This window comes from Notamacropus eugenii, chromosome 3 (genome assembly GCF_028372415.1).
Source record: "Notamacropus eugenii isolate mMacEug1 chromosome 3, mMacEug1.pri_v2, whole genome shotgun sequence".
In the NCBI taxonomy this organism is placed as follows: domain Eukaryota; kingdom Metazoa; phylum Chordata; class Mammalia; order Diprotodontia; family Macropodidae; genus Notamacropus; species Notamacropus eugenii.
Genome location: NC_092874.1, coordinates 202,736,713 through 202,750,631, shown reverse-complemented (window position 1 = coordinate 202,750,631; position 13,919 = coordinate 202,736,713). Strand labels below are relative to the sequence as shown.

General features: G+C 38.7%; 1 protein-coding gene across 1 annotated transcript in view; it reads left to right on the top strand.

The window, feature by feature from the left end:
* The window catches only part of LOC140531951 (uncharacterized), a 64,792-nt gene that overhangs the window by 22,656 nt on the left and 28,217 nt on the right, over window positions 1-13,919 (top strand). The window contains exon 4 of the mRNA XM_072650565.1: window positions 1,875-1,910. Within this exon, the coding sequence (XP_072506666.1) occupies window positions 1,875-1,910 (36 nt within the window). The remainder of the gene's footprint in view (window positions 1-1,874; window positions 1,911-13,919) is intronic.

Below are 13,919 nucleotides of genomic sequence, written 5' to 3'. Positions count from 1 at the left end.
TTATTATCAGAATTATCCCTTTTTATTCATGTGATCTTCTCTATCCCTTGTTTGGTCTAAGTTTTTCCCTCTCTGTAAAGCTAGAAGAAAATATTTTCTTTGCTCCTCTAATTTGTATATGATGTCACCTTTTATGTCTAAGTCATGATTCCATTTGGAGCTAGTCCCAGTATATGGTGTGAAGTATTTGTCTAAATCTAATTTCTGCCAGAACGTTTTCTAGATTTCCAAGCAGATTTTGTCAAAGAGTGGGTCCTTATCCTAGCTAGCAGTTGGGATCTTTTTTTAAAAAAAATTTTATTTTTAGGGCTGAATTCTCTCCATCTCAATGAGAAAAAAAAAAGATGAAAAACAAAACCCATTGTAAGTGTGTATAGTTAACATTAGTTATTCTCCACCACTGTGACCTACTCCTCCCCCCTCCCCACCCCAAACAGCAGCAAAACCATAAGCTTTTGTCAGGACTGAGTCCATCACCTCTCTATCTGGAAATGAGTAGCTTGTTTCATCATGAGTCCTCTGGAATTGTAGTTGGTTATCGTGTTGATCAGAGGTCCTAAGTTTTTCAGTTTGTCTTTATAATATAGTTATTTTAGAAATTGTTCCCCTGATTCTGCTCAGTTTAACTCTGTCACAATTCATATGTCTTTCCAAGTTCCTCTGAAACCACCCCCTTCATTTCTGATAGCACAATATTCCATACCATTAATATACCATAATTTGTTCAGTCATCCCCAATGGATGCATACTACTTCAGTTTCCAGTTCTTTGTCCCCATGAAAGGAGTTGCTCTCAAATTTTTTGTACATATGGGTCCTTTGAGCTCTTTGGGGTATAGACATAATAGTGGTATTACTGGGTCAAAGGTTATACACAATTTAATAGCTTTTGGGGCATAGTTTCAAATTGCTTTCTAAAATGGCCAGGCCAGTTTACAGTTCTGCTCTCCACTGTCCTTCCAACGTTTGTCAGTTAGTAAGCATTTATTAAGCACCTACTATGTGTCAGCCACTTGCTAAGTGCTTTTTCTTTGTCATCTTTGCCAGTCTGCTGGATATTTTGGAGTTGTTTTAATTTGCATTTGTCTAATTATTAGTGATTTGGAGCATGTTTTCATATGACTATTGTTAGCTTGAATTTCTTTCTTTGAAAACCATCTATTCATATCCCTTTACCATTTATAAGTTGGAGAATAGCTTATGTTGTTATAATTTGAATTACTTGCCTATATATCTTAGAAATGAGACCTTTATTAGAGATTTATGGAAGTAAGACTAGAAAGGGGAGAGATTTGAGACAGGAAGACCAGTTAGGAGGCTTTCTCAGTAATCATGGTGAGAAGTGAAGAACGCATGAAATAAAGAGTGAAGAAATGTGGTAAACCTAGAACTTGCAGAATTTGGGAGATGATTAGATGTGTGAATTGAAGGAGCATGGAGAGTCAAGGATAATGCTGATATTATTAGGGATGATGGAAGATGGGTGGTTCTTTCAGCAGAAAAAAGAGAAGCTTGGAATAAGACAGGGTTTGGGGGAAAAGTAAAGAGTTTAGTTTTAGATATGTTGAGTTTAAGATATCCTTGGGTCATACAGTTTGAAATATCCTATAGGCAATCATCTCCATTACATGTTTGTCATGTTAATAAAAGGTTTGTATCCCTGTTTCGGTATTTTGTTGGAAGCTTCTTTTAAATCTATTGATATAGATATATAATTTTCATTATTAATATGGTCTGTTATGTTTACAGTTTTCCTAATATTCAGCCAACCCTACATTCTTGGCAAAATCTAACCTACTTATAGGGTATAATTTAAAAAAAAATTGCATTATTCATCATTTTCATCTTTCTCTATTTCCTCTTGTCTTGGTTTAGGTATCAAGACTATATTTGCATCCTAGAAGGAAACTGGTAAGACTTCTTCTTTTCCTATTTTTTTTTTTGCAAATAGTATGTATAATATTAGAAGTATTTCTTCTTTGAATGCTTATAGAATTCACTTAAAATCCATCTAGTCCTTTTTTCCCCGCTGGATATTCATTTAAAGCTTACTCAATTTCTGAGCATTTTATATTTTCATAAGTATTTATCTGTTTTGTTGAAGTAATGTGTTTTTTGCATGTAATTGAGCAAAATAGTTTTTAATAATTTCTTTGTTCATTTTTTGTGAATTCTTTTTATTTTGATATTACCAATTTTCTTCTTTCTTTTTAAAAGAAATTATACTAGATAAAGGTTTATTTATTTAATATTTTTTTGTTTCCAAAAAAACTCCTCTTAGTTTTATTGATAATTCAATTTCCTTTTGGCTTTAAGTTTTATTAATCTCTTCTTTGACTTTCAGAATTTTTATTTTTGTATTTGCTTGGGTTTTTTGATTTGTTACTTTTTAGTTTCATGCCCAGTGCTTTGATTTGTTCTTTTTCTCTTTTGTTAGTAAAAGTGTTTATTTCATAGACTCATAGATTTAGAAGTTAAATTAATTAATTAATTTTAGAGGTCCTGATGTGCAGTTTCTTCATTTTACTGATGAGAAAACTGAAGCAGTTTGTGACATGCTCAGTGTGATATAACTAGCAAGTGTGTCAGGCAAGATTTGAACTCAGTTCTTTCTGAAACAAAGTCCAGTGATACATACATTATGCCACCTACCTATAAATCTTCCCCTACAGATTGCTTTGTCTGCATTCTAAAAATGTTATATTGTCCCATTGTTGCCAATTTTTGGAGGGGGAACAAAAGTTATTGGAGGTTTCTACTGTTCTTTGATTCATAATTCTTTAGGATTAAATTAGTTGCAAGTTACTTTTAAGGCTTCAGGTTCTACATTGAATCTAATTGTTATTAAATTGTATTTGATAAAGGACATGTTTAATATTTCTTCTTTTCTACATATGTTTATGATATTTTTATTCCTTAATGGTCAGTTTTTGTAAATGTGCCCTTTGCTGCTTAGCATTAAGTGTACTTTTTTTATACCCATTTAGTAATCACGAGAGAGATCTAGCCAGTTTTCCTAAATTCTGTTCAGGAATTAACCCTTCTTTTTTTCCTTCCTTCCTTCCTTCCTTCCTTCCTTCCTTCCTTCCTTCCTTCCTTCCTTCCTTCCTTCCTTCCTTCCTTCCTTCCTTCCTCCCTCCCTCCCTCCCTCCCTTTCTTCCTTCCTTCCTTCCTTCCTTCCTTCCTTCCTTCCTTCCTTCCTTCCTTCCTTCCTTCCTTCCTTCCTTCCTTCCTTCCTTCCTTCCTCCCTCCCTCCCTCCCTCCCTCTCTTCCTTCCTTCCTTCCTTCCTTCCTTCCTTCCTTCCTTCCTTCCTTCCTCCCTCCCTCCTTCCCTCCCTCCCTCTTTTCCTTCCTCTCTCCCTTCCTTTCTTCATTCCTTGCTTTCTTTACTTCCAAAAGGGGTATACTGAAGTTCCTAGTCATTATAGTTTCATTGTTTATTTCTCCTTGTAGACTGTTTAACTTTTTCTTTAAATATTTAGATACTGTGCCACTAGTACATACGAGGTTATCCCTAAGGTCTCAGTGCATTAAAATGCACTTAGCTTAAAAGCTTGAATGGTTATTTTCATTTTATTTTACTTAATAGGCATTTTAAAGATATCAAAGCTTCAAATATACTAAGATTTTTGGGATACACTTTATATTTAGTACTGATTAATTCATTGTCTGTGTGTATATATGTATATGTTCTTTCTTCCTTTAGCCAGTTTAGATGAGAGCAAGGTTGGACAATCTATTGCTCTCCCCCACTCCCTCCTCCTTGTTTGAATAGAGGTCTACCTATTCATCCTAATTACGTGAGTTAATTTTTCCTAGCTTTCCTTTCCCTTTCCCCTCACTAAATATATTCCTCTTCCTTTTTCTTTCCATTCTTCTCTTAAGATGATCAAGACAAACAGTACTAAACTAATCCCATGTCTTCTATCTAATTAGACTTCCCCTATGACCTCTGATGATGATAGGGTTCAGGGGGATTACATGTATCATCTCCCCACATTTGTGTGTAAGTAATTTATCCTTTTAAGTTACTTATCATTATTCATTCATGTTTACCTTTTTATGTTTCCCTTAACTCTTGTGTTTATACTTCCAAGTTTCCCTGCAGCTCTGTTTTTTTTTTATCAGAAATGCTTGAAAGTTCTCTATTTTTTCATTATAGATTCAGTTTTTTTCCACCCTGTAGCATTATACTGAATTTTGCTTGATAATTTATTCTTGGTTGTAAGTCCATATTGTTTACCTTTTGAAATATTGTATTCTAAGTACTCTTTTCTTTTATACTGGTGAGTACTAAATTGTGAGTCATTCTAATTGTAGATCCTTGGTACTTGAACTTTTTCCTTCTGGCTGCTTTCTTTGATCTAGTAACTCTAAGTTTTAGCTGTGATGTTCCTGGGAATTTCTGTTTTGAGGTTTATTTCATGAGGGGACCAGTAGATTGTTTATTTTCTTTTTTGCCCTCTGGTTCTTAGAGATCTAGGTAATTTTCCTTTAAGATTTCTTGAGATATGATATCTAGATCCTTGACATTCAAATAGACCAATAATCTTTAAAGGTTTTTTCTCTTCAGCTTTTTTACATCAGTCATTTTTGTGGTGAGATGCCTTACATTTTCTTCTCTTTTTTTTAGCCTTTGGGTTATTATTTCTTGTTTTCTCATATGGAGTTATTGGCTTCTATTTGGTTCACTCTAATTTTCAGAGTTTTGTTACTTGGGCAAGATTTTGTACTTCTTGTGCCAAGCTGTTAATTCCCTTTCCAGTTCTTTCCTTCAAAGCTATCAGGTCTCTTCCAATTTTTTTTCCTCAAGTGTTTTCATTTCATTTACAAAAACAGTTTTTAAACTTTTGCTTCATCTTTTCCAGGAATTCTAGTTGAGTTTGTGCCCAGGCTATGTTTTTCTCTGAGGCTTTGCTTATAGATGTTTTGGAGTCATTCTCTTCTGCTTTTATGTTTGGAGTTTTCCTACCACCCTAATTGCTCTTTGTGGTGGGATTCTGTTTTTGTTTGCCTGTTATTCCAGCCTGCTTCTTGACTTTGAACTTGATTTAAGGGCTCGGCTCTGCTTTATTTCTGGAAGGAAGACCTGGGCTGGTATTGTTGCAGCTTTCTTTTTGAGAATTGTGTTATTCTAGGATCTTGGGGACCTGTGCTTTCAGTGCTCTGATCCAGCACAGAGTCTTATTGCTGCCTCTTTTGTCTAAACTCCTCAACTTTTTGACCTGGGTTTTGGTCAGAACAACAATTGCCTGCAGCTGGATTCTGTCACTGTCAGCTGTCTCCAAAGCTCTGCTGGTTTAGAGTGCAGAGTTGTAGACCCCTTTGGTCTAGGATTCCTACCCTGGTTTTTCCTCTTCAGGCTGTGCTAGACGCTGAGACTGAGGTCCTGATTGCTCTAGAGTTATGAGTCAAATATCTGTTGCTTGTTTCTGAACTTTCTTCTTTCTCATACACTCCCTATGGCTTCCTTACCCAGGAATGCCATCCCTGTGCTTAGGTCTCCTTTCAGTCTGCCCTGGATTGACCCAGACCTGTGTAATGGGTGACACGTATCCCCATCTCACTTCTCCTGCATGGATCTGGAACCCTAAGTATGGGACTCCTCTTGTCCTGGGCTCTAGATTGCTTCAGGTGTGGTGTTCTCTTGACTCAACTCCAAAGTTCACAGACCTCCATGTCTATCATCTCCTATGCTGAGCTGGGCTGGACAAATGACTCACTGTGACCTTTTCTGGATTTCTCCATCAGGCTTCAGTTTGGTGGGAAGTTTGTGGACAAAAGCTCAGCTACATTGCTTTCTGATGCTCTGCCATGTTCCAGTCCCCTCATTTCACAATTAGCTGTCATACTGATCTTTCTAAAGCACTAGTCCCTGCTCCCCCATTCATTAAATTCCTGTGGCTCCCTATTTCCTCCAGGATAAAATATAAAGTCCTCTGTTTATCTTTTAAAGCCCTTCATAACCTGTACCTTTCTTACCCTCTTTGATCTAGTGACACTGGCCTCCTTCCTGTTCCAAATACAAGACTTTGTTTCTCTAGACTCTGAGCATTTTCATTCACTGTTCCCCATGCCTAGGATACTCTTCTTCCTCATCTCCACTCTCTGGCTTCCCTGGCTTTTTGGAGCTCAGCTAGTGAGAGAAGGGTATGCAGCTTGGGGCAGCTAGGTGGTGCAGTAGACAGAGCACCAGTGCAGGAGTCAGGAGGACCTGAGTTCAAATCTCACTTCAGACACTTGATACTCACTAGCTGTGTGACCTTGGGCAAGTCACTTAACCCCAATTAACTCATCCTGGGTCATCTCCAGTCATCCTGATGAATATCTGGTCACTGGATTCAGATGAAGAAGAAGTGAGGCTGGTGACCTGCACAGCCCTCCTTCACTCAGAACAAAGTCAAGTGCAAGTCATGTCATTATTTCTCTAATGGCATGGTCTCCTTCGGCAACAAAGGATGAACACACAGAGCTCAGCTAATCTTCTGCAAGAAGCCCTTCTCAGTCCTCCTCAATCTTAGTGCCTTCTCTCTGATACTGTCCCCAGTTTCTTGTTTATACATAGCTCCTTACATGTGGTTTTCCCTTTCATAACCTACTATCCTTCCAAATACCTGGGCCCTTCATGTCAGGAAGGATTGTTTGACACAAGGTTTGCAAAGAGAAAAAGCAGCAAAACCCTGTCCACTTATGCCTATTCAGGGTCAGATAAGTATAGAGTATTTTTCCCTTTGTCTGACCTTGATTGGATTAAGGTTGGCCAAAACTGAGATCTTGGAGGAGTATCCAGTGTTTGAAAAAGAAACCTTGGGGGGAGAAAAGATTGCTAAGCAAATGAGTCTCAGACTTGGTTTGTATTTCAGAAACTCCCCCACTACAAAGTATGAAAAATCTGTTTTTATGGGGATGTGAAAATCCAGTTAGACTTGTACCTTTGTCCCTTTGCCAACCTTTTTTTCCCCCCAAAGATTTTGAGTTCAGGAAGAGAGTTGGGAGGGTGGGGATGGGAATGAATGTAATCTCTAAGATGTTCCTTTTCTCCCTAAATTAGGGTGAAAGTGGTATGTAGGGCTCAGCTGGCCTCCGTTTAGAACTGTTTCTTTTGACTGATAACAAACAATGGTGAAGGTCACTGTGAAATTTAAGGAGGGCAGGCGAAGCTGTAGATAGAAAGGGATGAGAGACTACAGGAAACTTGGGTTTTCTTTGTGGTCTAGGTCCCTGACCTGCCAGGTGCTGTGGGGAAAACCACCCACCATGTCTGAGTCTTTTTCTCCCTTGTTAAAATAGGAATCGATTTCCTTTGCTGCCCTGGCCCCCTAGAATCTTATAACCCAGAATGCCATCATTGGAAGGGACCTTAGCAGTCATCTAGAGGACACAAGTAGGAAAGCGTGTTGGACTTGAAGTCAGAGAGAAATCTGACTTTGAATCCTGTTTGCAGCACTTACTAGCTATGTGATCAGGATCAAGTCAACCCTTCTGAACCTCGAAGACTACTAAGTGATAGATAGAACACTGGACCTGGAGTCAAGAAGGCTTGTGTTCAAATCTGGGCACAGGCACTTACTCTGTGACCTTTGAGCAAGTCATTTAACCTCAGCTTTCTTGTTTGTAAAATTGGGATAATCATAGCACCTACCACCTGGGGTTGTGAGGATAAAAATGAGATGATATTTGAAAAGTGCTTTGCAAATCTTTAAAGTGTTGTATAAGTGCTGGATATCATTATTATTACTACTATCTTTTATTATCTAAGAATATCTACAGTACCAAACTCACAGAGTGAGGATGAAATGAGATAATGTGTATGAAGCACTTTGTAAAACTTTTAAAGTAATATACAGCATGTCCCAAAAGTCTTAGTTCAGTTTAAAGTTTTGATAGGTTAAAATGGCACTGTTTTTGGGACACCCTCTATAAATGTCAGTTTTTGTCTTGTCTATCCCTTTTATGATACAGATGGGGAAGCTGAGGCCCAGAGTTTAGTTGGTTTCCTGTCTCCCAGTCCTGTATTTATCCTGGTGGCTAACCCATCTAAAATGTAGAATTGATGGAATCCTAGTGTTGTTGGAAAGGGTGAATTAGAGGTCAGAGTTCACTTAGCTTAACCCTTCTCTGAAGCCTAAATTCATTTTCTGTCAGCCCTCCCTTCACTGAGTGGCCATCACAGGAGGGTGGCTGTCTAAGAAGGACTATGGTCTCCAAAAAGCTTATGGCTCCCGAGGGATTTGATTTTTTTTCTAAGCATGTTTTTCTTTTATGAAAGTATGTTTTCTTGATGTCTTTTGTATTTACTTCATGGTTAATGTGAAACACCCATTCTCCCCTGCCCTCCAGTGTAACAAAGAAATACAATTAAGCAAAAATACAGTGACAGAATATGATAATACACACACACATACACACACACACACACAAACACACAAACACGCTTCCCTTCCAGATGGCATAGTAGATAGAGTGCCAAGCCTAGAGTCAGGAAGACTCATCTTCCTGAGTTCAAATGTGGCCTCAGACACTTACTAGCTGGGTGATTGTAGGTAAGTCACTTAATACTGTTTGCCTCAGTTTCCTCATCTGGTAAATGGGCTGCAGAAGGAAATGGAGAACCACTCCAGTATCTCTGACAAGAAAATCTTTCCCAGATGGGGTTATGAAGAGTTGGACATGATTGAAATACAACATTCACACACACCCACACACACACACACACACTTATTTTAGATCTTACCTTTCTGCCCTCAATTCTGCATCGGTTAATACAGAAACCTGCCCATGGATATGTCTTCTGGATTTCTCATATTCATCATTTTGTACTGCCCAATAATGTTTTATCATGTTCATAGGCCATACATTTTCAAGCAATCTATAACAATGGGCACTCACCTTGTTTGCATTCTTGGCTACCCCAGAGAATGGTTCTATGGGTTTTTGAGGTATTTGTTGGAAATTTTTTCTGCCTTTTTCTACCTCAGGATATATGTCTGTTCAAGAGTGAGATGCTGCGGCTAAAGGGTGTGGACAGTTTATTAACAGAAAATCCAAAATAATAACCAGAATTGTCCGAACAATTTATAGCTCCACCCAAGTACATTAGCAGGCAGTTCTTCCCACAGTCCCTTCAACATTGACTATTCACCTTTTTTGTCGTCTTTACCAATTTACAAGCTAAGAGATGAAATCTCAGAATTCTTTAAATTTGTATTTCTCTTACATTAGTGATTTGGAGCATGTTTTAAAATGGTTATATATAGTGATGACTTATTTATTGGTATTATATATTTGTGCCAATTCCTTATAAATTTTGGATATCAGACTTTTTTATGAGAGATATTTGATGAAAATAAATTTTTTCATCTCTACAATTTCTCTCTTTACTTTGTCTTCATTGATTTTATTCATTTTTTTAATGTCTTCTGTACCTTCTTGGGTTAATAATTCTCCTAACCAAAGTGCGACATTGTTTTCTGAGTAGTAAACCTTACCCTGTCCCAGTGTCAAAGGAGGGTCCTGTCTCTCACAGAAGGGAAAAAATAAGTCAGAACAATCAGCCTGTCCGTCACCCCTTCAGTCAGAATTTCTTAGCTTGTGAAGCTGTTTTGAAAAATATTTGGATAATTTCATTTTTATGTAATTGATTTACTTTGTAACTTAATGATTTTAAAAGCATTATTCTGAGAAAGGACCCATAGTCTCTAGCACATTGCCAAAGGGGTCCATGACACAAAAAAGGTTTAGAATCATAATAACAATATCAACGAGCACAACAGCTAACATTTATGAAATGCCTACTATGTGCCATACACTGTGCTCTTTATAATTATTATGTCATCTGATGCTCAGGACAGTCCTGGGAGACAAGTGCTATATTTATCCCCATTTCACAGATGAGGCAAACAGGGTTAAGTGATTTGCCCAGGGTCACATAGCTAGTAAATGTCTGAAGCTGGAGGTCTTCTGGCTCCAGGCCCTGGGTTTAATTCAATGAGTCCCTCTCCCTGCCCCCAATTTAATCTTCCACAGATAGGAGGAGTGATTTACCATAGTAGACCAGATCAGATTATGACTAGAGATATGAGGAATTTATTAACAAGTGAAAATTCTCTAAAGACTGAGGGCTGGTAGAATTAAGATCATGTTGGCCAAAGCTACATATTTATGGCTTCTATGTGCACGGTTATTTACATGTTGTCTCCTGTTAGACTATAAGCTCCTTGAAGGCAAGGCCATTTTTTTTTTTCCTTTTTTTGGCTTTCTTTCAATCCACATCACTTAGCACATTGCCTTGTATACAGTATATATTTAATAAATACTGTCTGTTCTTGAAGGTGAATTGTGACTCAGAGAATTTGTATCTTGCCTCAAAACATACAGTAAATAACAGATAGTAATTAATGTTCTATCCCAGGACTATTGATTCCCTGTCTAGTGTTACTTCTGATAGACCATGAAGAAATCTACCTTTATACTCCTTTTCCTTATTCTTTAAAGTAACAGCTTTGAGAGAATTCATTTTAAGTTAGCTTAATTAAGGTTCCTGAATATATTGGAGGAAGGCAGAGACAAGAATCAAAGACTCTGAATTCTCTGAGAATTGGAAGGTGGAAAGTTTTTGATTAAGGTCAAGTTCAAAGTTCTCGGGGACTTAGAGACAGGATATCATAGGCATGGTCATTAAATCAGTCAGGAGGCATTTATTAAGCACCCACTGCATGCCAGCCACTGTGAACATAACTCACATTTTGGGATCTTGATTGGTTATACAAAAAAGGCTAGAACAGGGTTTCTGTGCACAAGAGATTTTGACTTAACTCTGGGTCAGAGAAGTTGCCTTGAGGGGGAGCACCTTTGCTCCTCTCCCTGTGACCTCCCTCAGCCTGCCCTTTATGGCAATATTGAGGATGCATCTGCTGGCCAGAGTGGCAGAACCCCACGGGAAGCATCACAGGACTCAAAAGTTTGCTTGCGTCTCTCATTCTTACTTGCTGCTTGATTTCTGTTAGACTGTTTTTTCTCTCATGTGGCTGATCTAACCCTAACCCTCTCAATTATCTGATTTATCAAGACAGGCAGAATCCCAGGCAAGTTGAACAATTAGCTTTAGGTAGCCCTGATCCCACTGGTGTGGGTATCCCTTCTACTGGTGCCTTGATAGAGGTCTTGCCAACCTTGGGATGATGAGTTGCTCCTTATTTCACTTGTCTGGTCTTTTGACATGTAGCCAATTGCCCAGCCTATATGTGAAACCGTTTCAGAGCTTGCAGCTCTCTGGCCCATCCCACGAGAATCCAGGGAAGCTTCTATGCTATGACAGTTAGTGTATTCAAATATAGTTCTTAAGAATGTAAAGGTGGGACTTTTTTTTCCCTCCAGGCACATAGGATATATGAGTTGGGGATATCAGATTCAGATTTAGATGCAGGGTGAATTTAAGGTTGGTTATTGTGGTCCCTGAGGGACAGACTAGCAGAATGTTGGGGCCTTAGAGACAAGGGATGGAGCAGTGCCTAGGACAGCCTTAGAGGCTTCCTGAATTTTGATGTTGTCTGGCTGGCTGTTTCCTTTTGATAGGGATGGCTGTGCAATGGTGAGTCAGCCCTGGTGACCAGAGAAATATGACAATAGCAATTTTGACCTAGGTTAGCAAGGAAGTGTCTGCCTATCAGGCATGTCCTCCTGAATGCCTGTTGTTCTGATCTGGGAGGGGCAGCAGTGTGTGTTCGTGTGTGTGTGGTACATGCATGTGTATGGGGTACAGTGAGAAATTAAGGAGTTTTCTCACAATTCAACAAATTCTTATTAGGTGTGTACTATATGCAAGGTGTTGTTTTGGGAACTGAGGAGACACAACAAAACAGTTCCTGTCTTCTAGGATCTTATGTTCTATTAGGGGTAGGGGGGGATGATGAGACAGAGGTAACAAGTAAATTTTTTTTAATTAAAAAAATTATTTTTGTTACATTTGAAGTTGTAAACTGTCTCCCACCCTTCCTCCCCACCCCATACTGTCTCTGTCTCTGTCTCCGTCTCTCTCTCTCACTGTCTCTCTCTCTCTCTCTGTCTCTGTTACACACACACACACACACACACACACACACACACACACAATCATACTATGAATACTTCTGTTTATCAGTTATTTTTCTGGAGATGGATGGCATCTTCCTTCACAGGTCCCTTGTATTTGATTTGAGTATTTATAATATTCAGTTATTCTTTGAACAACATTGCTGCTGCCGTGTACAAGGTTGGTTCTGCTTATTTCACTCTTCACTAGTTCATGCAAATCTTTCCATGTTTTTCTAAAATCAACCTGCTGCCACATGTACTTTTTGTTCAGTCAGTCATTTCCGTCCTGTCTGAGTATTCCTGACCCCATTGGGGGTTTACTTGGCAAAGACACTGAAGGTGTTTGCCATTTTCTTCTCCAGTTCATTTTATAGATGAGGAACTGAGGCAAACAGGGTTGAGTGACTTACCCAGGGTCACACAGCTTGTAAGTGTCTGAGGCCAGATTTGAACTCAGAAAGATGACACTTCCTGACTCCAGGCCTGGTACTCTATCCACTGCATCACCTAGCTGCCATCATCTGCATAGATATGTAAATAAAAGATAATTTAAGCATCTGAAAAAAAGATTTTAGGTTTTTATGTAACCTTAGGGTCAATGTGACATTTTAGCCCAAAAGCTAATGTTAGTTATTCTGGGCTGATTATTAGAGTCAGAGTCCAAAATGAGGGAAGAAAGGAGGTAAATACTTAACCAGTGAATTAGCAAATCTTTATTGAGCATTTAATGTGCAAGGCAGGACATTTTCTAGGTACCTAAAAAGTATCCAATTCCAGACCCTAAACTGGTTCTCAAATCCTGGAGCATCAGGAATGTCATGAGCCCCTGAGACCTAGTTTTCACCTGACTGGGCAGAGATTGACCTACCCTGGTCTTGAAAGAGTTACCCTCCTTCCTTCCTGTTGCTTAAAAGGACTTGCTTACCAGCAGGATCTGCTTGAAGGTTTGGTAGTATCTTGAAGAGGCTTCTGGTTTTCTCCTGAAACTCCAGTTTACTGAGAACAGAAATGTCTTTGATTTTAAAATTTGACAAGATTTTTCCAAATATTTTCTAGATCACTCACATTTCTTAACCGTTCGTTCCTGTCCTGGGCACCAGAACTGTGACAGGGAATGGAGGAAGAAATGTTTTGTTACTTCTGTCTGCTTTCATCCTCTGGAGAGTCAGGGAAGTCTGGCATCAAGGCTGGCCTGAGTTGAAATTGTTGAAGTAGGCAGTTTCTTTTCAGCAGCTTGCCTTTTTTTTTTTTTTTTTAAAATATCTAGAAGTGTTGGCAGGGTGGAAAAAACACTGGAGTTGGAGTTGGAAGATCTGAGTTCTTGTTTTGGCTCTGCTACTCTGTGACTTTGGAATAGTCACTTCCAATCTCTGGGCCTGAGTTACCTCATATATAAAGTGACGGGTCTGGATCAGGAGATTGCTGAGGCTCTTTTGATGACCAGCATTCTACATTTACATGATCGAAGGTTATCCCTTTCTGTGTTTCAGGATCCCAGTACCCTCTAGTTTCTTCCCCTCTTTTCCCCATGACCTTAGACAAAATTCCTTAATTTCTAGGTACCTCAAGTCCTTCTATATAAAATAGAGTTAATAGCTTCCCTATATATACAGTATTATTCATGTATTGGAAATGGTTGGAAGATGCAGTTGGAGTCCTGGCTCTGACATTTTCCAACTGTGTGATCCTGCTCAGGCCACCTCATTGAGCCTATTTCCTTCTCTGGAATATGAGGAGCCTGGATTAGATTATCTCTGAGGGGCCTTGCAGCTCTAAATCCCATGAATCACAACCATATTTTTCTCATTAGAGTAAGAAAATTTCCTGGAAGAGGTGGGAGGGATGTCA